Consider the following 26227-nt stretch of genomic DNA (forward strand, 5'->3'; position numbering starts at 1 on the left):
AACTTTAACAGACTCCCCATGTATGACAAGGAATGGTGAGGTTAAACTACCAGAAAGGCATAATACAGTTGAAAAAAAATTAATATTATTATTGCAATTTCTTTCAGTAAAAGCAAAATTAGTCTTTAGATCCACAAAGCTCACTCAAGGAAGCATTGGAGCCTCTACATTCCTGTAGTCATGGAGGCAATTCCCTGTTGTACGAGGCCCTAGAAGATGTGGTTTTTGGTTTTTTCAAAGCAAGATGATATGGAAACCCACCAACCCTGAATTCATCTTCTCCCTGAGGTTTTCAATTTTTGCAGTTATATGACCTCAATTATGGGTGGTTACTGTCTTGTTTCTTCTGATTATTCTTCTTTTGCCAAAAACTCATTAGCCCTATAGAGAACATTGCATAACGACTCTGAGCATCTTAAGAAATCAGCTACCAAAAGATGGTTTACTCATCACCTTCCAATTATTCATAGTACTTCAGGCTGGCATCAGTTGAAGTCTCAGGCCACTAGTCACTGTTGAAAGACAATTATCAGCTTAATCCTACTGGATTATCTGGATTTCTCATTATAATTACCTTATGTATTTTTTTTGTTTGGATTTAAACAAGACTTCTGGCATCAGAAGATAAGCCTTGCCTCAAGTAACTTCATGTGTCATGCTCAGACAGGAGAATAAACCATCATAAAAGCAGAAGGATTGATGACACATATACATGACACATATATATGACACATGTAGTTTTCAATTGCTCTGTCAATACACCACCCTGCCTATCACATACATATCACTTAGATATCTGGATAACTTGAATATTTTACAACAGATGAAATAACTGTGCAGAAGGAATTTAAACAAGAAAGGCAAAAACATTTTGCAGATCAAGAACAGGATAAATGCTGTGTTCAGAGAAAGCAATGAAGAACACAATGGAAAAAAGCACATTAAGGAGGTATTAAGGGAAGAGGGATATGGAGTCTTTTGCCAGAGAGACAGGTAAATAGCATGCAGGATTGTGTAGATTATGTTCTTTTTAATCTGAAGTTCAACATTCAATTGATTCACGAAGAGCAAAAAATAACACAAATAGCAACAGTATGGAACTCATTTCAAAGAATTCACAATTAAACACAGTAGGTGAGCTGTGCTATTTAGTTATCATTGCCACTTTGTCATTGGTACCTGTCATCATCTTGATAGACATCATGGCAACTCAACACTATCAAAGTGACCAAACTAATCTCAAGTAGTGTTCCTCCGGGATTTCATTCTCCTCTTTACCATTATTTATCTCCAATATATCAATCTATAATTTCCATAATACAACAGGCTCCTTATTTTCATTTACTACCCAGTCATTAAAACTTTCTTTATTTTCAGCTCATTTTCTATAAACTGAAGCGTATAAAATTGTAGGTATGAGAAATTATGAAATACCATTAAAAGAGATAGGGTTTATATTCACATCCTTTAGCTATCCTCCCACTGATGCAATCTCAGGATGCAGTTAGATGATGCTGAAGAGATGAGCTAAGGGCTACCTCAGGGTATGGCCTTCCTCCTGCTAAATCCCTGCCACACACTCCTGCTACTGTCTTGTATTTGTCTTGCTTCTGCTAGACCCTACAGTGAGACTGCTTGGAGAGCTTAAATAAGAGAAGATTGGCCCTTCCAAAAAGAACTAAATCATATTAAAAAAAAATAAAATTAGAAAGCCATGATAAAAATTGAAGAACACTAGAAAATATATGAGAAGAACTGGGTCCACCTTTTGAGAAGCAATGCATCATGGGATCAAGCCAGTTAGATCATGAAATTATGCCCTGAAACTTGAAGTGCCATGCCAAAATAATGTGGCAATTTCCTTAGAAACAACATTGAAAAACAGAGACCTGGATAAAATTACCTCTGCAACTTATCAATATTTGTCTTTGCAGACTTCAGTAGTGATCAGACAAGGTTAGCAGAATTCCTTCCCAGTACTACTTCATATTTGTCTTCCACAGCATTCAAAGTATGCTCAGTATTTTCATTATTTTCAAATGCAAGCAGAAAAACTGACAAGGAAACTACCTTGTAGACAGTCAAAAGGCAACACTGCTGCTTCTTTCAACTTCTAGGATTCATTAAACCACCTCTATTACTCACTGTCCAAAGCACACAATTCACACCTCAAAACAATACACTTCACTGGGTCAAGGTTTACACTTATCATCTTATGTCTATCCTGTCAACTGCCTCATTAGATTCTAATAAGGACAATATTGACTAAAAAATTCCTATTTTCTAACTTACAACCCATCCTCCCTCCTAAACTAACGCTCTTTCTCTCTCTCAGCCAAAAACCCTCGGAAAAGTCCTAAAGTCTCTCTGATTGTCACACAAAACAACTTTTCTCTAGGCTAAACACCTGCAGCTGATGGACAGTTTTCCAATTTATGGAAATTCACCATTTTAATGTTACATAATCTCTTCTAATATATATGCAATGTAGGCAAAAGAAAAATTAGTCCAAATTACTCTATGTGGCATAAAGTAAAAGTCTGCATATTATAAAAAATAAAATAAGCCAGATATTACAAAAAATGCTAATATGTCATTCTGCATTTTCTGAAACAGCATCTATCACTGTTACAGAAATAAATACATTTATAAAAAATGATCATTTATGAGAAAGTAGAGAAGATTAGAAATTATTTAATCCTTTAATGCACCATTAAGAATATACAACACTGATAAATATAAAGTAACTGAGGACTTAATTGACTTCATTGGGGATAATGCTGATGATGCCACATAGAGAACAAAAGAGTATAATAACATTATTTTCTCAAGTTCTTCAGATATATTTAGATGAAATAAATATACACATTTAAAAGAGTCAATTCACACAAAATCTGTGATTTGAATCTATTTATTTAATACTGAGTTCTACCACTGGCTGGAGCTGAGGCTGAGCTCATAACTTGAGCAAGTGCTAAGCTTAGGAACATTTCTATAACAAAAAATCAGTAGACGGTGTTGGGATGATGCTCTAGTTTGTGATACACATTTCAAGAAACTAAATCTTATGAAGTAACTCTCAATTGTTAAATATTCATTTGCATGAAAAGCTCAAAGTTTGATGATCAAACATTGAGAATATCTAATTAGATCTACTCCATAGCAATATTAATGTTATAAACAGACATCTAAAACCCCAAATAGACCATGAAGGCCTAATGAAACCAGGCTCTGCCAGAATTTTCCTTTGAAGAAACCTGACAGAGGCACATTCACTGTAGGTTTAGTCACCTCTGATTATTTATACCAACAAATAACTAATTCCACATTGAGGTAAACACTTCTTTTAATCATTATCATAAAAGGCAATTCAGTGTAAACATGGTTTATATTATATTTTTCTTACTAAAAAGGACTTACATTTCTAGTTTACAAAAGCCACTCACAGTCCTGCTAAAGCCCTATGGTGTAAATACTCAAGGGACTAACACAACCCCTGCATTTCTCTTTTTGAATCTCACCATCTTTTAACCTCATCCTGGACAAAAGTTACCTTGTTTTAGAGGAAGCTGGTGGATTAAAGATATTTCATAATGCTGATGTTTATTAGAGCTGAAAAACAGAAGATCAAAGAGTTCCAAGAGAGAAGAAGGATTTAAATTATTAATTAGTGTTGTCACTGTAACTCAGGAATCCTGTTCTTCACAGGACTCAAGGCAGTCTCAAACAATGTGGCAGCCCTCACTTGAACAGGAGCAGGTGAGCATTTACCTCCAGGTCCCCCATTCCCACCTCCCAGCCCACATCAGTTCAAACTAATCATCAGCTCATCTAAGCACAGGGGCTGTACTTGACCTACACCTGCTGGAATCAAATCACCTGGGACTGGCAGCAGGAAGGCAATACCGAGCACCAGTCCTCCTCCAGATGCCTCATATCTCTCTGGGTCCCACTGATGCTCATATAAGGAAAATTTGGAGACAAATAATGATATTGCTTATAAGTGAATTGGCCTCTTACAACTGTGCACACTGGCGGTCACAGGGGATCTTCTGAGAGATGACGCTCCTTGGCTAAGGAAAACACATTGGTGCACAATGGTGTTTAGTTGGCAAATTACTTCAGTGGTTGCTCTACTATTCCAATCATACATATATGCATGAGGGTCAATAATTTACTACCCAATAACTCTACCATGTGTATCTAATGTAACTATGTTCTATCCCAGTTTTTCTACCAAGTTTCCTTGGACAATCCTGGACAAGTAATAAAATACACTTTCTTTCTTCAGTTTTGTCCCCCTCTACGCGAGTTAATAATACTAAGTCACCTCTGTAAACTGCTTTGCACGTTAAAGCACAGCATATATACTATAATGATCATTTTATATATTCAACTATGGAGGAAAATTTTCCCAATCTTTCTTTTAAATGCTGAGAAATTCACTCAGGAAGTGATAACATAGTCAATGACTAGAAGATTCTATTTAGAATCTTAGTAACTTATTTTGATACTTATTTTAATAAGTATTTTAATTTTAAAATACTTTATTAAATTTTAATAATTTTTCCAACATTTGGCATTTTAGCTGAACATACAGTTATCATTAGTTTTGGATCTAGTTCAACTCAAAGGTATTGTTTTTATTAAAGATTTCCAATGCTAGAGATTTTTCAAAAAGACATTTATGTACACACTTTATAAACCCATATCATGACCTGCCTACAAAAATCAGTTAAGGAAATCTGTTAAAAACTGAGGGAAAACAAAAGGGAAGCTCTAGTTGATAACCATAAAATGCCTTTTCATAATCCATGAATATGTATTCCTTTTCCAGCCATCTGCTATCCTCAGATGAAAAATGCTTCCTTTATAGAACATTGATTTCACACAATTTGCAAAAAAAATAAAGAAAAGGTTAAGAAAGTTCAGGTCATTTAGGCAACATGAATCAGAGCAATTTTGAAATAATTGCTCTAAATAAATTCTTCATAATATGAAGAAAAACTTTCCTATGAAAGGAAACTGGACTGTTCCACATGAAACATATCAGGGAGTCTGTGAACACAACACCTCACATGGGCACAGAGTGAAGATAGGGATATGACTAAAAAGTGGCAGCATGACCATCTGAAGTCTATGGCATTGCAATACATTGAACATAAAACGAAAGACAATGAAAGAGTCAAGGAGGTTTCATGACAAGCAAAAGAAATCCTACAACTTCAAAAACAAAAGTCAGAACAGCAATTAGTACTGTCAGTCAACCTCAGTGAAGGATTCAGCATCATAAATATAAAATGCAAATTACACACACCATCCTTTTTTTCTTCTGAGCAGCCATCCACACACATAGATATGAAATATGATGGTCAGCTATATATTTATAACACACACTACAATATATCATGCCAACAACAAATATAGGTAGTTCTCACTGATTATTCAAATATTTCCTGCTGCCCCAAGCAGCATGGAAACCACAGCCAGTGCAGAGTGTGATGCCTGCCTGAGCACAATTTCTCTCCACTTTGTACCATGAACTCCCTATTGATTTTCAAGCAAATCGTAAAAGGTACTGTCTTTGATGAAGATAAATGTCAAATTCCCTGGCTACCTCAAAAAATACTTTTTGTCTTTAAGTGCATCTTGGAATCACCTTGAACACAAACAATTTAGATTTCAAACTGAAATGAGAAAGGTACCTTGACTGAAGAACTGCCCTCTCTCTGCAGCCTTTGAGCTCTTGCTGACAGCATCAACTTAATGTGCTCTGCTCTGTGCTCTCCTGATTTCCATTATTAGTAGTTAAAAAGGATAAAGACCTCAATTCATTAGAACAAGTATTTTACTAGGGATAAATTGAAATTATGTAATTTCATGGTATGGAAGTTAGGAAAAAATGTGTTGGTTGAGCTTTTAGAAATTCTACAAATTTCTGCAATACTATGAGCACATGCAACTTAGTAGAGGTGCCCAAAAACAGTAAAGGTATAGTAAAAAAAAAATCACATGAACTTGCAAGAAATAGATCAAGACCACAGTGGAGATGCCACTGGCTTACCTCTCAAAACACAGAACAAATGCTTTGCAAGCAGCAGTCACAGATCACATCGCCTTAGCCAAGGTAATCTTTTTTAATTCTTTGCCTTGAAGGGCAACTGAACACAGTGGGAGAAGAGGACAGAAAGTGTGCCAACTCGTAACACTGCCAAAAGCACAGGTTTTTCCCTTAAGTGCAATATGCAGAGTTCCCAGTGCGGCAATGCAAGGCCTTCACACTGCAACCAGGAATTCTGGTTGGCAGCAGCTCCCTTATGCTGTCACCAGCTTTGTCTTCAGACTCACAACTCACATCAACATTTATGTGCCACAGAACAAGCCAGATCCCATCACTGTATGTTCAGGTAAATATATAATTAAGCTCAGGAGGGAAGAAGGTCAGTGGCAGCAGGAAGACACATGTCAATACACAGACAAACAGCACTTCCTCAGCTCAAGCACACAATGAAATGATACATGAATTCAAAAGACACCTATTGCTTTGTACCTACTGAATGGCAAATGTCCCAATTTTTAGTCAAATACAGAGTCAATGTAACTTGCATCACTTTTTACACTGTTATTAGTAAATTACTTGGCCCACTTCTCCAAAATTTTACATTAAAAAAAATCACTTCAAAGTCATCTGAATTTCATGCAGTAAGCAGCCACTTGGGATTTTATACAACAAAGTAAAATATGAGAATCTAACCTGAATGAAAGTAGAAAATAAACATGCCAAGATGAGTTTCGTTACATATGTCTGATGTGCAACACGTGAAATCAAATAGATTTGCATTTTGATGCAACTGTCAGCCAGAAAAAAATGACTGCTTGGCTGTTCCTCCTATAAACAAAAAAGGCCAGCCTCAGAGAATTCTGTTTCACTTTCCTTAGTAACACAGTCCTGTTCACTCCGCTGCTTCTTCACCCCAGGGATTCATTTTTATCTGACTACAAAAAGAGAAATCCATCAATCCAGTAAAAGGAATTAGCCAACTTCATTTCTCTTTCCTGGGATACTACCACAAATGCTCAAACAGAAAGAAAAGCAATGGATTTGATAAGAAGACAAGGGTTTCCTATCAAAGGGTATCAGGGTACTACTGATCCTGCTCCAAGCTGTAAAGCCAGGATTGTCCTGAAAGCAAGTTACTGCATGCATTACTTTAAATTTTAGGAAAGGAATGGCTGATTTTGTGTCCTTGGAGGCAGGTATGTATCTTTTAGACTTTCAAAACAGTATGCTGAGATCAAGAATGTTTTATTTCATCTTTATGATCAGCAGAGGAAATAATTTTAAAAGCTGAAATGTATCTCGGGAAATGCATAAAAAACCAAACTCCCCTGTTTGCCACATGCAGCTGGTGACAAATATTAAGCACAATAATTCTGAATACAAAGCATCATTCTAAACAGCTCAATCTGATCTTAAATTTTCCATCTTCAGCTACAGTTAAGGACACATCCCAGAAACGTTTTGCCAAATGAGAAAGCCAAGCATTAGAGTTGATTATTAGGGATTCTCAAACATTTTGACCAAAATCCACTTGTGTGTAAGCATTATCAGCTCCAGCTCTTCCATCATATGCAAACATGTCTGCATTCTACAGTGTGATATGAGAACTTAACTCTTCAGCAGTCAAACTGGGCATATACCAACATAAACAAGCCTCTTGTTTTGCTCATTTTTCTTCCCACTGAGTCTGTAGGCAGGGCAACACAGTGATGCATATCACAGTCTCACCCTAGGTACTCAGGGTACATCAGGGTACATCAGGGTACATCAGGGTACATCAGGTACATCAGGGGCTAGAAAAAAAACTCTGTATCTATTCCTGTATCATTTTTAGATTAAGCTATTAACAGAGTCAATCTGCCTCAAAAGCAGTAGTCAGGTTTGGTTCTTAAACACAGGATCATTGAATTGTTTAGGCTGGAAAAGGCCACCAAGATCATTGAGTCCAACCATTAACACAACACTGCCAAGCCCACCATTAAAACATGTCCTTAAGTGCTACATTGACACCTTTTAAATACCTCCAGAGATGAGCCTCAGCCAGCGTTGGCCCATCCATTTGCTCCACCAGTATCCATTCCCCAAGAGTACATCAGAGCAGTAATGCTCTTCCTTCTTCAGGGATATCACCTAGGCCAGAGATTCCTCAGTTTCTCATGGGGACAGAAAAGGTAACAAGGCTACATTACCTCATAAAACAACTCCTTTTGAAATAGTAGCTAGCACTTGTAGTGTTTCCTAAATTCTTAAAGTGCAGCCTCTTCCTGCTGTGAAATAATTCAACTGTTTCTCTAGGCCAAGAGACAGAAGTCTGGACTGGAGGTGCTGAATGTGGATAGTGCCGGGTAATATGGAAATTATTCAATTCTCAGTCGGGAAAAAATATGTCAAATTCAAACAGGTGAAGGAATAGAACTATAACATTAGAAATACTCTCTGCATATGAATTCTTATCCACATTCTAGTTACACATACTTTTTTCAAAACACGTTTTAAAGACCTTGCAGAAGATGTTACGAAGCAGCAGGATAAAGATGTATATAATTGTTATAACCCTCACTGCTTATCCAGAGCTAGCTGCTTATAATGGAGAATGCAATGTACCCAGTAATTTCAATTTATTATTCAACTACCATTAAAATCATTGAAGTATTTCTTACAGATCTGCAGGCAGTTCTACTAGAATGGTATTTCTAACAAATCTATATTTCATAACATGTTCACAAATCACCACTGAATGAAATAGCTTCAGGGAAGAATTTTGCTTTGTTTTTAACTTTCATTCTGTTCCGCTGACTGGCGGGACATCTAGAGAGCCTGTTGCCTGAGTTCAATCTTATTGAAAGCCAAGGCATATGGGATAACTATCACCAGATACTCACTGTGATTTTACTGAAGGGTTTTGGTCATAAGACACAAACTGAAATCTGTTCTCTTTTCTCATATTATGTAGACCCCAATAAAAAGCTTCTATATGTATAATGTCTGAAACATATGGAGATGTGTAACTGAATCATTAACCACACAACATAAATCCATTTTCTTGAAAAAAGCTGCCCGTGAAAGACAATACCTGCAGTGGCATGGCAGAAGTGTAAATACTTCTACAATGAGAACATGTTTTTATTCACATCAGCTGTCATTATACTCATCAATATCAAAGCTACTGATATGAGGGAACCCATCATTCTGATTTATTAGAAATATTCAGTGAAAAAAAGATAATTTTCTGTACCTAATCAAGTTCATTACTCTGGAAAATGTTAGCATATATTTCCTTTTTTTCTGTCCCATGAGTGTCATGATAGTCTCTCTGCTGGAACGGTAAAGTTGTCTCATCTACCACTGAATAGCTAAAGTTTTTAAAGATATCACATGTACCAAACCCCTCTTTCAGAGCTGCTTCATTATTATTGGAAATGTGATTATCAAAACTTGATTAAGTATGTGAAATCACACAAGACACTCAGCTTCACAAAACATAACTCTCAATGGAAGCATGAGATCAAGTAGTATATTTTAAGTGTGTTTACTGAATTATTTTATGCAATATAGAAGCACTGAGGGAATTTAGGGATAAAAAACCTGCAACAAATAACAAACATTAAAGTGGATGAAAAAATATTTTACATGTATATAGTAGATTATTTTGAGGTGGAATGGTTGCAACGATTGTAAACAAACTGTTGTAAACAAACTAAACTTAGAGGAGTCCAAAATTCAATTAATTCCCTTCACATTATTTTGTTCAAGCTTTTTCATAACGGTAAATAAAAGGCAAACAACTTATCACATATATTCAGCATTGCTCTCAGAGCATTAGAAAAATTTACTTGAAGCATATTCTGCTTTTACCTCTAAAAATTTATTTGGTATGGATATTGAAAAAGTAATACAACATTAATGTACAAATGAAACATGCAATTAACAGGGATCTCATCTTGTTCTGATGTGAAGGTGGTATGTTACCTGTGCAAAATGGTCTCAGCCACTTTCACTCGAGCACATGGCAGTGAGTAGCACTTTGATTCATAGGGATCTATGTACATGTTCAGCAACATCAGTTGATACTTTCTGCTTATCTTCATTTACACACAAAATTAAATTAAGAAAAAAAACACCACTTACTTGCTTTTTCCTTTGTACACTGTAGCATAGGACCCTTCCCCTAGTTTTTCCAGTTTTTCATATGAGTCTGCTTTTCCAAACTTAGGGCTCGTAGGCTAAACAGAACAAAAGAGATGACCTTTCAGCATGTATTGAACCCGTAACATTAACTGCTTTGATTCAGCCTTTAGAGATCAAACATCATTATTAAAACTCATAGACCTGCATGTTTTCAGCAGCCAATAACAACAAAAAAAATGAATAGGAGAGCTAATGAAACATTATAATAGATTACTCAAAGAAAAGATCATTCAACACCCCAGATGGTGGTTGCTGATATTAACCATACACTTATATCATTGGAACTATCAAAAGGATTTTGTTCTTAAGAGACATTTCTGTTTTATTTTTCACATATATAACTTCATAGAGGGAAAAAGATCACTAACAACTAAAGCACCTTATTGATGTTTAGAGATCTAAACAGCATCCTTAGTCTGTCTTGAAAAAATCAGGCTAAAAGAGCTATTTAAGTTTTATAATTTTTTAAATTTTATTTTAGACTAAAGCCCACCCAAAAATATTGCTCTAACTAGTCAATGTCCTATTACATCAACAGGTAAGCATCTTCAATGATAGTATTTTAACTCTGATTACAGTCTTCAGCTTGTGGATACAATCACACCATATTTTAATGTATATGCAGGAGCGTCGAATAAAGTCCTGTATCCTTAATATCTGCAGCCTAAGTGAGGGGGCCTAAAACTGAAAGAGGCTAAACAATGATTCTTGCTCAAAGGGCAGATAGCTCAGCTGACCTTTGCAACAGACTGATACTTGCCCACTTTTACACAGTTCTAACAGAGAACAACTCAACGCTGCACAAATAGGAATTTACCTGACATGAGAACTTTCCATTGAAATTCTTGGAAAAATTTTGATTTTTATTAACTGCATCCCATTTTCCCAAATTTCCCCATTTTCCAGTTGTCTGGAAGGAAAGGGCTTTTTATTTTTCCCCCAAGACTAGATGGACACTGCAAAAAATTTACCTGCAACTGCCCTCAGCGTTACCCACATATATTTTAGACTGCAGTGCTCATATGTTCTTTACCTAAACCAACCAAAAGATCAAAAAGCAGAAACACTGGAGGATCAGTAGAAACTTTGGAGGATCAGCACTAATACTCCATAGAGTATCAGCACTACATAGAGAGACTGATTTGATGGTATTCTGGTTAAACGCTACAAAGAAAAGCAGACAAGCAAACCCAGCGTGTTTAGGGTTGAATTCAGCTGAGAGGCTCTAAGCCATGTGTGCAGCTGTATACATGACACACTCACATTTAGGATCCTAGGCCTGATTTACAAAAAGTATTCATGTTTCAGGATTTTTTAAAGGAAACGAACATTACAGTACAGGACACATCCGTGTGTAAATTCCTGTTAAACCACGGTTGAAAGTTTTAAATCAACTGATCCTAAAAATTGCTTCTATTTAAACATACAAGGGCATCCCAGGTAAGCTGACTTAGTACCTCACATCCAATGAACCACTAGCCAGAAAATGCAAACATTCTCTTTACTCAACTATCCTTCATTTGTTCTATGCAAAAATTCTGGCACTTTGGCATATATACACTTTTTTTGAGATGAACATTTCAGCTTTCTATTGAATGGTATAAGGACATACTCATGTATGTTTGCAAATTTGAGCCTTTACACCTCTCTCCATTACAAAGAACAACCTATTATTTTGCTATCCAATTCCTAAGTATTAATAGACTTGTGAAAATTTGTCAGAGAAAACTCTCACATCTTTTTCCTGCTACGTTATTTGGAACACTTCGTTATAGATAAGGCAGTAATATTCTTGGTTTCCAATCTGTGCTTAAAAAGGCATTTTGCCTAGTTAAAAACAATTCTTTTTAATTATAGTTTTATTACAGATGTTACTAATAGAGGTGACTAAAATATTTATTCAAGTTGTCTTCTCATTTAAGTGCCCAATAATGGACTGATGTAACATTAAAAAAAACTTCAGAAAAAGAGCAGTTAGATGTTTAAACATCTTGTATATAATGAAGAAGGACAGCAAAGTATTTCCCAAATTGCAGGCTGCAATGAACACACAGTGAGCAGCTTTGTTTGCAGTGGAAATGCTGCCCTAGTTAACAGTGAATAGTTCACTGTTGGCTTCCTCATAGCAAAACAGAAAAAGGACAGGGTTTATACATGTGTTTCACATCCATTCTTATTTTCACACTGAGATTTACTTTTATTCTCTGCTGCTGGAAACCATAATATAAAGGTCACAACAACTTGTGAGCCTTAAGATCTTGATAGGAAACAGGATGCCTTTAATCCATTACCACACAGCATATCATCAACAGTAATTATTCCTACAACCTCAAGCTCCTTTCTCCATACTCCAGCTGCCAGAAGCACAGATTTAAGGTCATACCTTTTCACTCATTCTCCTCCTGGATGTTGCTGCATCCTCACCAAAACCAGCAAAACTCTAAATGCTGGTGTTGACTGGACAAGGAGAAGAGCTCACTCCTGATCCTACAAGAGAGGTCTTGTGCTCAGGGGCAACCTCACACAGTGCCCCAGAGCTCAGCTCTGAGCAGCAAGGCTGACCTGACACCCTTTCAAAACAGCCTTTTTACTGCTTTTTAACCCTCTGAAACACTAAGGGAGAATCATAGAATCGTTTAGGTTTGAAAAGACCTTAAAAATCATCAAGTCCAACTTTAATCCTAAAACTGCCAAGCCCACTACAAACCGTATCCCCGAGCACCGTATCTACACGCCTTTTAAACACCTCCATGATGGTGACTCAATCACTTCCCTGGGCAGCCTGTTCCAACACTTGACAACCCTTTCCATGAAGAAATTTTTCCTAATACCCAATCTAAACCTCCCCTAACACAATGAGGTAATTTTCTCTCATCCTATCTCTTGCCACTTGCGAGAAAAGATCAGCTCCCACCTTGCTACAACCACCTTTCACGTCGTTGTAAAGGTCACCCCTCAGCCTCCTTTTCTTGAGACTAGACAACCCAAACTCCCTCAGCCACTCCTTATATAACCCTCTAGACCCTTCCCCAGGTCTGCTGCCCTTCTGTCACGCTCCAGCACCTCAATGTCTCTCTTGGAGTGAGGGGTCCAAAACCGATCCCAGAATTCAAGATGTAGCCTCACCAGTGCAGAGTACAGGACAATCATTGTCCTGGTCCTACTGGCCACACCTGGGTACACTGCTGGCTCATGTTCATACATCTGTCAATCAAAATTTGTCATGACATAGCATGACTGTGATAAAAGCACAATCTTTGTCATGTCTGAAAATTGGTTATTTACTGGATCTGAAAATGTTTTACTTATGTTTATTAAAGCCCTCAAATAATTTCTTTAAAATTCTTATCACGATTTGTTGGATATAAGCCTAGGGGAGACCTCCTTCCTGCAGCCCCATAGACTTCTGTGTCTCGCTCATCAGTGAGACTACCTAGGCATAAAGAAACCTGTTGCTCCATATTAGTGTTTTGTATTTGTTAAAAAAAAAAGAACTTACGAAGCTAAGAAAAAAAACCCAGACAGGTGCATATGTGAACAATATTGAGCTATATAATAGACAAAGTTAAATAGGCAGTAAACAACCAGTCAGCAAGAAATTGATACCACTGGAAAACTCACTGCAAAGTGAACTTTCATGCTATGGAGAAATCTTCCAAAGAACTCAAATGGGAAAGGTAGATGAATTACCAAGACAGAAGGGAGTAAAGATCGTCATGCCTCTAAAGAGCATAGTCCCCAGTCATTGTGAAAGTCAGCACAGATTGTAGTAGATTATGTTATCCTCAAAAGGATATTGTCAACTGGAGCACAGAATACTGCACATCTTTCCCTTCAGGAAACCCACTGGCAATTTTACTTGTTTGCCTTTATGTTTTACTTTCCTTAAAAATAGTTTTCGTTAGGTAGCTTTCTTATTATAGGCCTACATTTTTCTCAGTGCAAGATTAGTCTAAGAGCACCAATAAGCACAGGGAGTGAGCATTTTTAGCAGCATGGTTTACAGTAACCAAGATTAGATATTTTTTCCCCTCTGGTTAAGGAAATAAAGATCATAGTAACAAGGATAGAAAGAGTATGCCAAAATGTTGAGTACAGAAATAGAAGAAGCTAGTATTTCAGACTGACGTGAGAGTATTAAAAATAACAGAGAGAAAAAGAAATGAGAAGAAACTGTCTTTTCTGACCAGGTCACTTCAAATAGACATTTCATTGATACAGACTGTAGGAAGGATAACAGGCTTAATCCAAGATCTTGCAGTATGAATCTTTGCACTATATTGTCATGTGAATACCTTTCTTTCTCAGAAATTTTCAAAATCTATGTAGTAAAGAAAGCTTTAATGGAAAATTACACTGAAAATCACCTGACTTTCCTATTGAAGCTGTGTGGGTTATGTTCTCATGCATTTTTCATAACTGCAAAACAGCTTGTGAATGTCACACTTAACCATCACATTCCCAAGTCTAAGTTTTCAACAGACCCTTTTTTTTTTAATTGCAGGATATTAAGCTTCAATATAAAACTATCATTTAGGGGAAAATATTATGTTCACATTGCCTCTGTGAATTATTGCAAATGAAAACTGAGTATCTATTTTGTTTTACACCTCAAAAAGAACAAATTCATTGCTGGAAAAACTTGAATATAAAAGGCTGGCCAAGAGGCTTAACCAAGATGAAATCAAAGAGAATGAAAGATAATAATTATTTTTTAATAATTTTATATTTTTTTCTTTGACACAATGGTAAACCTTCTTTCACAAACCATATGCAATTTTCACACTAATTTCAGGTTGCATCCAATAACAGCTCAATTTGATCATACCTTGAAAGTTGGACTGTTTTCTAGGGCGATATTCAAGGAATACAAAAATATTCAAGAATCCAAAACAAGCCTTAATATCAACTCTCCCACTATCTGGTCCCATTCTCTTGCTTGCATCTTCCTAACTCTTTAACACACAGACATAAATTAAGAGCAACCTGCGCAGAAGCAACCATAGAGCTTTCTGTGAAAGGGCTGGATTCAGTTTTTAAAGCTGTTCACTTATTCTCCAGGCTATGAGAGCACAGGAACTGGCTCAACTGCCACATTTTATCTGCCTTCTCATCTAGAGAGTATCCCTCAGGTTAACGATTATTAACGCTTCCTTTGTGCCAGTAAAGAAAAATCCATTCTCTATACTGAATTCTGAAATTATTTTACCTCAATAAAATATATCAACCAGGAGGGATGCAGTTACCCTACTAATTAACAGGTTCCTAAAACTGGAGAAGGTTGCATATACTTGAAGAGGAAGACAGGCAAGAATGGCACAGCAAGTGTTTAGGCAGACAAAAATGATGCCTAACTTTTGGATAAAATCCTGACATTAGTGTCTGTTTTAAAGTTAGATTTCTTACACAGCTGATTTACAACATGCTAATAGGATCAGCAGGATCATAAAAGGATTCATGCATTTTGGTTGTACTTTTTGGAGGAAAGTTGCACATATCAGGACTGAAAATTAATACAAGTTACAGAAATAGAAAAGAGGCTTCTCTCCCAAAAAGAGTAGAGTCAATGCAGTAAAGCATTGCTTATCCAATTATTTTTATTTGAATGGGTTTTTTACATTTATGTGAGTTAGCAGAAGGTTAGTGTTTTGCTTCATTTATTTTTTAAAAACTAACTGAAAGGTAGGACATATACCTCAGCATGACATGTGAATTCATTGCCAAGGAACTTAAGCCACTCAAAGAGAATAAACTGATGCATATCACTACTCAACTATATCTTGACCAGATGGCTAGCTTATAAAACTTGCAATATTCTATTTACATACTGTGCAAAAGGACTGTTTTAGTGTATAAAATGTGTACTCTGAATGCAAGAAAACTTCACCTTGCACTGTAGAGAAATAAATAAGGTCATGTGCCAAAAGAGCATGGATCTCAAATAAAACTTTCAGACAATTACAGTCAAAACCAGTGCAGTTTTGGGAAGACTTGCATGTATTTGTTTCTCAGTTGTGCTTTTTTTATTTTGTCCAGTTTATTTCGTAGTTTTACCTTTTCTTCAGTTAAGGAGAAAAGAAAAGCAAGTTTCCTCCTTTTGTAGGCAAAAAAACTGAGCAAGAGATTTTTAGAAAGACGATATAGACAGAGAGAGAGACAGACAGGTAAGTACAGTCAACTATAGCTACATGTGTATAATATATATATGTATATACACACACACATATTGTGTTGGGATGGATCAGAGAAAACATTTGCCAAGCCTAATTCCCTTCTAACAGTGGCTGACAGGTGATGCACAGGTAGGCAAACACCTACTTCACTATCTCCAAGTTATCCACTGATGTGATAAAGGAGTAAGTCTGTTCTGCTGGAAAATTCATTCCATAATAGTATCCAATTTCAATCAGCTTAAGCAGTTTGGAAATCACTTTCATAGATGTTTTCTTATGTTCAGACCAAGGGGAGAAGGTGGAAAGGTTTTAAGTGTAAAAATTAAGTTTGTCTTATAAGAACAAACAAACGAAAAAAAGTGCTACTGCACTAATTAACCACACAGGATTTCTACCAGGTTGCAGCGAGTTCTGACATTAACTGAAGAAAATTACTTCATGTTCAAAAGCAAGAGATTTATTTTCCAAGAGACAATCTGTGGGCAGGAACACAGAGTTCCAGCTTCCCCAAAACTCTGTGTGTGTTTCATCTTTCTCATCACAAGGTGCAGAGTATTTCAAAGCTACGCAAAACACAAAATGGGTAACATGCCACCTGCGGAGTATTTGGTGATCTTCACCAAACACTGAAGCTGATACCTGCCAGAGAGGTGATAAAACTTCTGAAATTAACCAAAGCAGAAGTAACACCCCAGGGCATTATAAACAAGGTCTTTCAGGTAACGTCTTGAAAAATGTTATTTCTGAGACAAAGGACTTTTACCTGAGCAGAAGCAGTGATATGGAAATTGCAAGCCTTAGCCATGCACCTTCTGTAAGACATCACTTCCCTATCTGATGGTTACAAAGGACTTTAAATGATGAAAGGGAAGAGAGTAAACTGAAGTCTATCTCTAATTCAGTTCCTCTACTAATCAAGCATGGAAAGTGTAAATTAAAGGTATCATACACCTATCAGAGTATCTTAAAATAAAGCTTAAGAAAGTAGAGCCAAAACTGAAACACAATTCCACAACTGTAGCCAGAATGACCCAGAGAGCATAGCATGCTCAAGAACATTTACAGAAACTGAAGTGCCCGTTTGGACTGGTATAACCGATACAAGAGGAAAATTTCCAGAGAATCAAGTATGAACTCAGTAAGGGAGCATGTGTAGCAGTCCTCTAACATGGAATAAAAAGAAGTAATGAACAGAAGAGGAAGTAGCAAGGACATCTGCTAGACAACATCATGGCTAGAAAAAAAAAGGAAACCCCAAACCTTTTGTCAATTCAAGTATAATTCAAAACCACAGAATGATAAATTTCTGCAACTAATCACCCAGGTATCACTCAATGAAATGTGCATCAGAACATCTACTGTCCAAGGCAAAGTATTCAGGCTCAGGAAATGAGCAGCTTGATCATATCTCTGCCTTGGATGGCTGAACTCAGGTCTGTTGGGCAGGACCAGGTGGGACCTGATCAGCAGAGGGCTAACATCACCTTTTCATGAGAAATTCTGCTCTTCCCTCTTCATTGGCATGAACACTCCCATTATTCCACAGGTTACTCCTTGACAGGTACTCTTTGGATCACTCCTTGTAAGAAAGAGTCAAAAATTACTAACAATGCCTCCAAGCAGAAGGAAGAACTGAGTTCACCGAACGGAGCTCTAAAAATCCGGGAGAATTACAGGAAGCTAAGAAGTGAGAATTGTGTTTCAAGAAATTCCTATGCACCTCCTGTATCCAGCAAGTCTGTGTGAGTCAGCACAGACAAAAATGACCAAAAGCTTATGTATAGCTAGGGCTCTAATCAAGAGCATACCAGTAGAGGAAGCATTAATATAATTTACATAGGAAAATAACGGGATCTTAGGAGATTGTATGGATGCAGTAGAATATCAGCCCTCTGGAAAAGACTAAGATGCTAAAAACACAGTTTCAAAAACATCTGCTTCAAAATTCTGGAAGCAAAGCAACTGAAATCCTTGAATTTTAACAGAAAAAGAAGTGCATAAAGCATTAACAAAAATTATCAACAGTTTCCAAGAGGAACAGCAGAGATGAGGAGTGAGTTAATAACAAAAAAAACCTTAAGACTTTCCAAAACACATCATTTAAATCGATAGTTGTGGTGACAAACAATAATCCGGCATCACAGACAAGTAAACACGGTGCAAACCACTTCATCCATCCTTAATGATTTTAAAAGTTTTATGGTAAGAACTCTTTGTCGTGGGCTCAGATTAAATACACTAGAGATATCTTTGGCAGCAGCTATAAAATGCCAGGCGATGATGAAAAAGCAAATTTGTTTTTGCTACAGATGGTTACATTTTAAAATGTAACCTTTTCTAAAAAGGACAGTCCCCTGGAGGCATGACATCTTACCCGCTAAATTCACATGGGTTAAACACAGCTCATCTACAGAAAATGAACCTCTGTCACTTCTTGTTAGAAGTCTGACAGGATTCAGTCAAACTTCTGTAGGGTGGACAGAAGATGTCCAGAAGATAGAGCAAAACAAAGAAAAGAAAGAAAAGAAAAAAGAAGAGTCAATCAACCTTTTAAATTATTTCACGCCAAATAAGATTGGAAGTGGTACATCCATTCTGCTTAGATCTGTAGTCTTCAACTCAAAGGTCACATTATTATGGATTTTTCTTGCCAAAGCATAACAGTAATAGTTTTTCAATAATTTTGAAGGTCTTTTGGGGGAAATCTGTTCTGGGCATTATTCATGAAAGATATGACATTTTATTTATCTAGTTGCTTTCAAAATATTTGAGAATAAAACAATTATGATGTGTTGCCAAACTCTTTTCAGTTGTTTTTTTCTCTCCTCTCTCTCTCAAGAGTTTCTGATATGGAAATAAATGTTATTTTTACTACTTGATTTTAAAAAGAGAATTTTAAAATGTAAACAAAATCTGATCTGTTTCTCTAAAACCAAAATCTAAAATTCAAAAATGCAGTTCACGTGGTTTCCTAAACTTCATGGGAAAGAATTCCTCTTCACAAATAAGCAATCCTGTGCAAAATATGCAGCATAAACATTATAGCAGCTGCAATGCAATACCAGGATAAGGAGAGGAAAATGCTTAGAAATCCCATAAGACACCCTAATTAATATCTGACTGGAATTTCATAATCTATTCTTTTTCAAGTTCTATTTTCTGATTCTATCATATTAATGACACTACAAATATATATATAAAACATCTTTAATAGCAGCCATGACCTTTTTGTTTTGTTTCCAACTAATCAGTTCCTTTTTAAGCAAGAAAATATTTATCTGGTGCCCTTAATTCCACCATTTGGTACACACAAGATATCAGGACTGTGCACTTACAGAGCTGGGGCTGGAGTGACGCCTGACTTTAGGTGATTCCTTCCCTGCAGACGAAGTTTTGAAGTTAATGCAAGCGTTGTTCTCTGAATGAACCCTCTTCACTTGATTAGTTGGTTTCTCAAATGGATCAAAACTACTCTGTGTCCTCTGAACTCGAACTTTTTTATCCTCAGGAATTGTATCCAGAGGTTTGATCACTGAATCCATTCCCTGGCAGTTCCGTGTAGACATCTTTGTGACACATATCTGAAAGACAAAAACAGCATTTGTTAACTCTAACAGGTTTAAAGTTTATTGATCCATCAATAAGCATCAAAAAAGGCAGTGAACTTCATAAGCATTCATTTCCTATTTCTACATTAAAATTGCAAATAACACATGCATTTTACATAGGGAACACACACCACAGTCATAACTGTAAAAAGTCTATCTTTGTACAATGCACTAAAAGATCCAGAAAAAGAAAGGCAAAAGAGGAACATACATAAAATTCAAGCATTTGTGTTTTCTTGTACAATGGCAACAATGCCACTTCACTTCTCTCTCCAATCTAGCCACAGATATCCACAAGCAGTATTGATTTTCATTTGTTTAAAATTGGATGAGACTAAACTAAAATAAATGGTGGTAGTTTGTGTGCGCACTTCGGTACTGGCTTGCCAAAGATTCAATACTGGTATATTATTGTATTTTTAAATAATGCTTATACAGTGTTATTATTATTATCACCATATGTCTCAGAAAATCAAATCAGTAAATCAATTCCCAGGCACTGAAACGTGAGACTGCAGCTTAATGGCACACTAAAGCACAGAAGTTCAATTCTTTGTTACTGTGAAGTATGACTCTGCTAAGCTCTAAAGATTGCCACTTGCTGCTTGAGCTATCAAAATATGCTATGGCTAGTTCAAAAGAACTAAAGGAGCAGAACAGCAGGTTTAGAAACTCCAGTCATATACACTTCTGGTTTTAATTTTGATACACTCCAATATATACAACATTTTTTTAAATCACACGGTAAGGAGTTGTATTTGAAACCTCAGCTTCTGTTTCCACCCATAAGACACTTGACTTTTACTTGGAAAGAAAAGAAATAGTTTCAGCTTTCAGACTTTCATAGCTTTCAGTTATGAAGTGTGAAGCAAGACACAAAAGGTTCCTTAAATCATAAACAAATCAAAGTCACCCATAATGTACTTTTTCCATTATATTTGCATGTATTTGAGGATAGACAGTGTTAATTTGCTGAAAACTGTTCACATACATACAATTAAAGAAGCATAATATTCTATTCAAGCACCCATAATCTAGAGCATTTTTAAAAACTTGCTGTCATAAAACACTTAACATGAAAAAAATAAAAAGAAATTATCATTAAATCAGGACTCTTCCCCCATAGCCCAAAGTGTCTCCAATACAAACTTCTCCAATCAATTATTCTTTGCCGTCTTGCCAAGAGGAATTTTGTGCCTTGAAATCAAATTTACTTCAACTTTTTATAGAAATACTGGGTGAATATACCTTGTGGTTTGGGGTTTTTTAATATATATATTTTGAAGATCAACTGTAACAGTAGATCAAAGATTCCTTTTCTACATTAAAAATTTAAAGTATGTTTCCTGCACAGTGCCATCTGCCCAAATGATCATGCACCAGGTCAACTCTAATGAAGAACATCACTACGATTACAGACCGGGCTTTACAAGGGTTCAAATTTCTTCTCATTAAAGTGATTACTCCAAGACTAAAACTTCAGTAAGTTATAACTGAGAAAAGGAACAGCCCCCCTTCATTTCAAAAGATAATTCCTTCTCAGGTCAAAATTAAGACAATTATGTAATTTTGTACTATTACTTCAGAGAGAAGTAATATATTACTTCAGAGAGAAAAGATAAAGAGCTTCTTCACAAAGAATTTTTAATTAGCCTTCTTGTAAAACTAATTGGCTTCTTTCCCCTAAAACAACTTATATGCACAGACATGCATCCACATACTTTCCACTGTCCTCTCCAGATCCATGTTCTTGCAATGCTTGCTACCAAGAAAGATGTTTTAACATAATGTAAGTTAAAATTACTATTAATATAGCAGTACTTCCATGTTACTTAATCAACATGGATGCAAATAAATCAGCCTATGAAATTCTATGACCTAGAAAATAGGAGATATGGAAAAAAAGTTCAAAAGCTGCACTTGTCTTCCTTTTAAGCTAACAAGACCACCTGTAGCTGATTAAGATTTTTTGAGTACACAACTACAAATATACTATAGATAGTAATGACATGAATGCTGCTTCTAGTTTCTTTTTCCACTGGAAAATCTCCATGTCTACCTCTAATGTGGGCCATGTAACCATTGCATTAAAAAGAAGCAAGATATTTGTTTCTATTGATTGTCTACTGGAAGCAGTAATACTTTAGATATTGAAGGCAGACACTTTAACCTTCAGGTCACTTGACTGAATCTGGAGTAGGATAAAAATCCTCACTACCATCATATAATAGCCAACTTCCAACTAGCAAATTACTAAAACCAAGATGTACACCAACCACCCCCCACTCAGAAGTCAAAGACCTTAGTGGATGTGCAGGCTGGATACCAGCATCACCTGTGGAAAAGACTGAGGACAGCAGGGAAATGCAAAAGCGGGGTCTGCTCACCACCCTTCTCTGCCTGCTCTGCAACTACAGAGTTGGCAAAGTTTCGTTCATCACTTCTCTCTCACCAATATTAATAGTTCCCTAGCAGAAATAAAACATTCTCTCCAAGTGACTGCTCACCAAAGTGCAGGGTTTAAGTCCATAAAGCTAAGCTTATGCTGTTGTTGAAGGGTACACATTTCCAAACTGTCTACCCTGCCTACAAAACACCGAAGAGAAACAGTATTTAAGTAGTTGTTTTACATTTTGCCATTGATATGCCAAGTCCAACTTTGTGGTGAAATTCTTCTTCAGTGAAATCTGAAAGGAGCAGTTCTAAAAGGTCAGCACTGAGTACTGGCTATAACCTCAGAATTACACAGCTTAAGGACACATTAATTTCAGGTTTCCCTCCATCAGCGAGAGCACAATAGAATTCCTTTTGCCCCTGGGCAGTGGGCGCTCCTGTGCTCCAGGTAACAGTACAACTTATTCTGTAGTGACTTATCATGCAAAAAAGCAGCAGTGGGACAAAAAGAACTGAAGTATAACATATTTTGGAGAGCTTCCTGTGCATACAAATGATCCTGGGTTTCACCAGCTTGACCACACCGCTTCTAGGAACAGTATGACTTTGATTAATTTTTTTTAACACTCATTCAGCCTTTCAAATATCATTTTTCCATTGTACTGCATAGCAAAAGTGATTCTTAGAAATTTCAGGCTCTCAAATGATATGTACAAATACTTAGTTAGACTGTAAACCACTGTCTACCACCTGGTAGCTCATTGCTGATAGGTAAGAGAAGCCTAACACACCTTCTTATTTCCAGTTTTCTTTTTGCATAAGAGAGTTAAGGACCATTTTCCACTTAAAAGCATAGCATGTGTCGTAAAGAACACAGATGCATTTTCAGCTTCTTTTAGATGCTCCTGTGTGACCCTGTGGGCTTTCCCTCTAAGTCCATTTTCCCTGTAAGACAGGACTTTCTTTTGACCTCATTTCGTTTGTTCTATATACATAAGTCGAAGGTTCTGCAGAGCAGGCACTGCACTTTTACTAACCCTTTTTTTACACACAGAACAACCCTTGTGCACCTTGTGCACCTAGAAAGAACTGGAAACTATCTTTTGCCAGTACAGCCTCAAAAACGGATGATTTTGTTGACTATTTGCTTTAGCTACAGTCACCAGAATAAAAAACAAACCTAAAGAAGCTAATCAAGTCATTACATATAGGAAGTCAATCTATATGATTCATTACCCCTTCTTGCCCTTGAACTATAAATCTATGTAATGCTGTACTTAAAACAGTGGAGCCCAGACACTCATTGAGATGCTATAAATGCCACCAGTCAAAACCTGGTGCTACATGAAGATGTGATCAATGGCACCTTAACTATTACAAGTTCTAACCTCAAACGTATGTAGAGAAAATACAAGTAACATCTTGGTTCGTCATGCATGAGATGACAATTATGTTTTATAAAATGCAATCAAGAGGAAGAAAGAAACTTTTCAGTATGAATATGCTATGCATTTAAAAAACCCTCTGTCTAGAAAATAGCGTGACTCATTAACCAGCTTTAATTGTCATTTCTTTAAAACAAGTCATCATACAAGTGAACATTAAGGTATGTCAACACTTGAAGTGATTCTTTCCTCTTCATGAACTGCTATGATTTTGTGTTTCTCCCACCACGAACTACATTCAAAGCATAATTGTCTAAGGTGTAAACTATTTTCAAATCTATTTGGTTTTTAAAGGTAGTGCAATGAAACCACAGTTATCACTTTCACATGAGGTATTTTAGCCAGCAGATCTCATAATTACAGGGAATAGAGGTATGGGATCTTCATTTATGCTTTCACTCTTCTTTACAGGAAACAGTATTTAAAAATAGGCCAACCAACTTAATACACTTAACAACTACAGATTATTACAGGTATAACAGGGAATATGCAAAAAAACCCTGTATCACGTATGGATTGTTGAGCAAACATTACTATGGTGACAGTTCACCACCTCTGACTTTGGGTTCATTAGGTGGCCCCAGACATGAAACATAAGAAAGGAAACAGCTGCTTTGTGCCATCTAAGTTCCCACCTGGAAGGAATCTCAGTACCTCAGAGAAGTGTGATGAAAAAACTATGTTGGCAAAAACAGTGAGAGAGGGGCAGAGACAAGGGGCAGATGATACAAAAGAATTTAATATATTTCCTGAAAGGAAAAGAAGGTAAGATAAAACAATTGCAATGAAACGAATGGTATTCACGCCAGAGAACTTCACATGTAGGACATTCACACCCAAAGTCTCCACTTTGGTTCCAGGATGAAAATTCTGAAAAAACTAAACTTCACTCCAACGCAAACATCCCTTTAAAGAGCCTTACTCTTCTACACAGAGAACAGCAGGGTCCTACAGAAACTCATTTTTTGTGTTTGAAGTTAGTCTTTGGAAAAGCCCTTCCAAAGCAGCACTTGGAAAGTGTCCAGGGACATGGTGTCTTGTGGGAAAGGATTTGATCTGGAAAATAGCAGTGACTGTTCCTACCCAGTGAAGCAACAGTATTAGTAGTTCAGAGTCCCTGACCCCAGCCTTGGAAAAAAGATCCTTGTCAGTCTACATGTGGTTCAAGCACCTGTCCAGGAACATGCTGCATCCTGAACATGACATTTCTCACATACAGATCATTAATGTCAATACATAACTGTATTTCCCCAAGTTGTTCCGCATTCTACTGCCAAACAATATACATTTTCCAAACTCTGATGACTCAAATAAACCCACTTTTAAAATTCCACCACAACTATTTATTCAGGCTCAATTAAAACATAAGACAAAAAGAGACATGATGAGACAGAAGTGATTTGGCCACTTAAAACCTACAGCACAAACAGCCACTTTGCAGCTGCCTGAAGAGTTCTCATCTAATTTGGAAAGAAATAGTCAAAGGGAGATTTATCTATAAAATCAGAATATTCATGTCAATTCCAATAACTACTTGAGCTACTACAGATTCTTAAAATGTAAACAAAATAAAATGCAGCACCACAGAAGTTAGTACAGCTTGATATTAAAAGTTATTTTAGTGTTTCTCAGTGTGGGGTTTTTTTTTATTTGAAGTAAAAGAGTCAGAATATTAAAGAAAGAGCACTTCAAAATTCCTAATCTTACAACCACAAAAAAGCACAACATAGTTTATACCTTGCAGCTTTCTTAGTTGCTGATCAGAATCAAAAGACAATGTATGACAGAAAACAACACAGCTTTGGACAGCCTTTCTTCCCTGTTCCTCCTGCCCAGTCTCACATTTAATTTCAGAAGATCCCAAGGCTGCTCTAGGATAAACAGACTTAGTCATCATTACATCACTACGGATCACTGAGCTACAGTTTCTTACAGCCTCCATCCTAACATCATGGTATTTATCATATCTCAACACATAATGTCTGCATTTAGCCAATTTTTTCCCATAAAGACTACTGTTGAAATTAAGAGAATGAAATCACAAGAAGTACATTTTTGCTCCATGTGTAAAGTCCATAATAAGCCTCATTAAATAAATAAAAATCAATATAACCATTCATGGAACCATTTCTAAATAAAGATGCCTCTTTGAATCACCTTATATGTCATCTCAAGCAATACTCTTTAATCTGCATTTGGGATTAATCTGAAAATAATAAATGGTGTATCAGATTTAGTTATTGTGATACAGTTTCAATGTAAGATTTTTTTCACTTCATCACTGTCAGCAAAATCAAAAGGTCCCAAACAAATAGGATTCTTATAATTAAAGGTTGCTGGACTATTTCATTTACTATT

At 36.4% G+C, this 26227-nt stretch overlaps 1 protein-coding gene across 3 annotated transcripts in view; it reads right to left on the reverse strand.

The window, feature by feature from the left end:
• The window catches only part of CDK14 (cyclin dependent kinase 14), a 305938-nt gene that overhangs the window by 210069 nt on the left and 69642 nt on the right, over positions 1 to 26227 (reverse strand). For all 3 annotated transcript variants that reach the window (XM_029961885.1, XM_008933769.3, XM_018075820.2), the window contains exons 2-3: positions 19758 to 20003; positions 10190 to 10284 (exon numbers count right to left, since the gene is read on the reverse strand). In XM_029961885.1, the coding sequence (XP_029817745.1) occupies positions 10190 to 10284; positions 19758 to 19988 (326 nt within the window). In that variant the 5' untranslated portion in view covers positions 19989 to 20003. The remainder of the gene's footprint in view (positions 1 to 10189; positions 10285 to 19757; positions 20004 to 26227) is intronic.

The sequence above is a fragment of the Manacus vitellinus genome, unplaced genomic scaffold (genome assembly GCF_001715985.3).
Source record: "Manacus vitellinus isolate BGI_N305 unplaced genomic scaffold, ASM171598v3 scaffold_3_pilon, whole genome shotgun sequence".
Classification (NCBI taxonomy): Eukaryota; Metazoa; Chordata; class Aves; order Passeriformes; family Pipridae; genus Manacus; species Manacus vitellinus.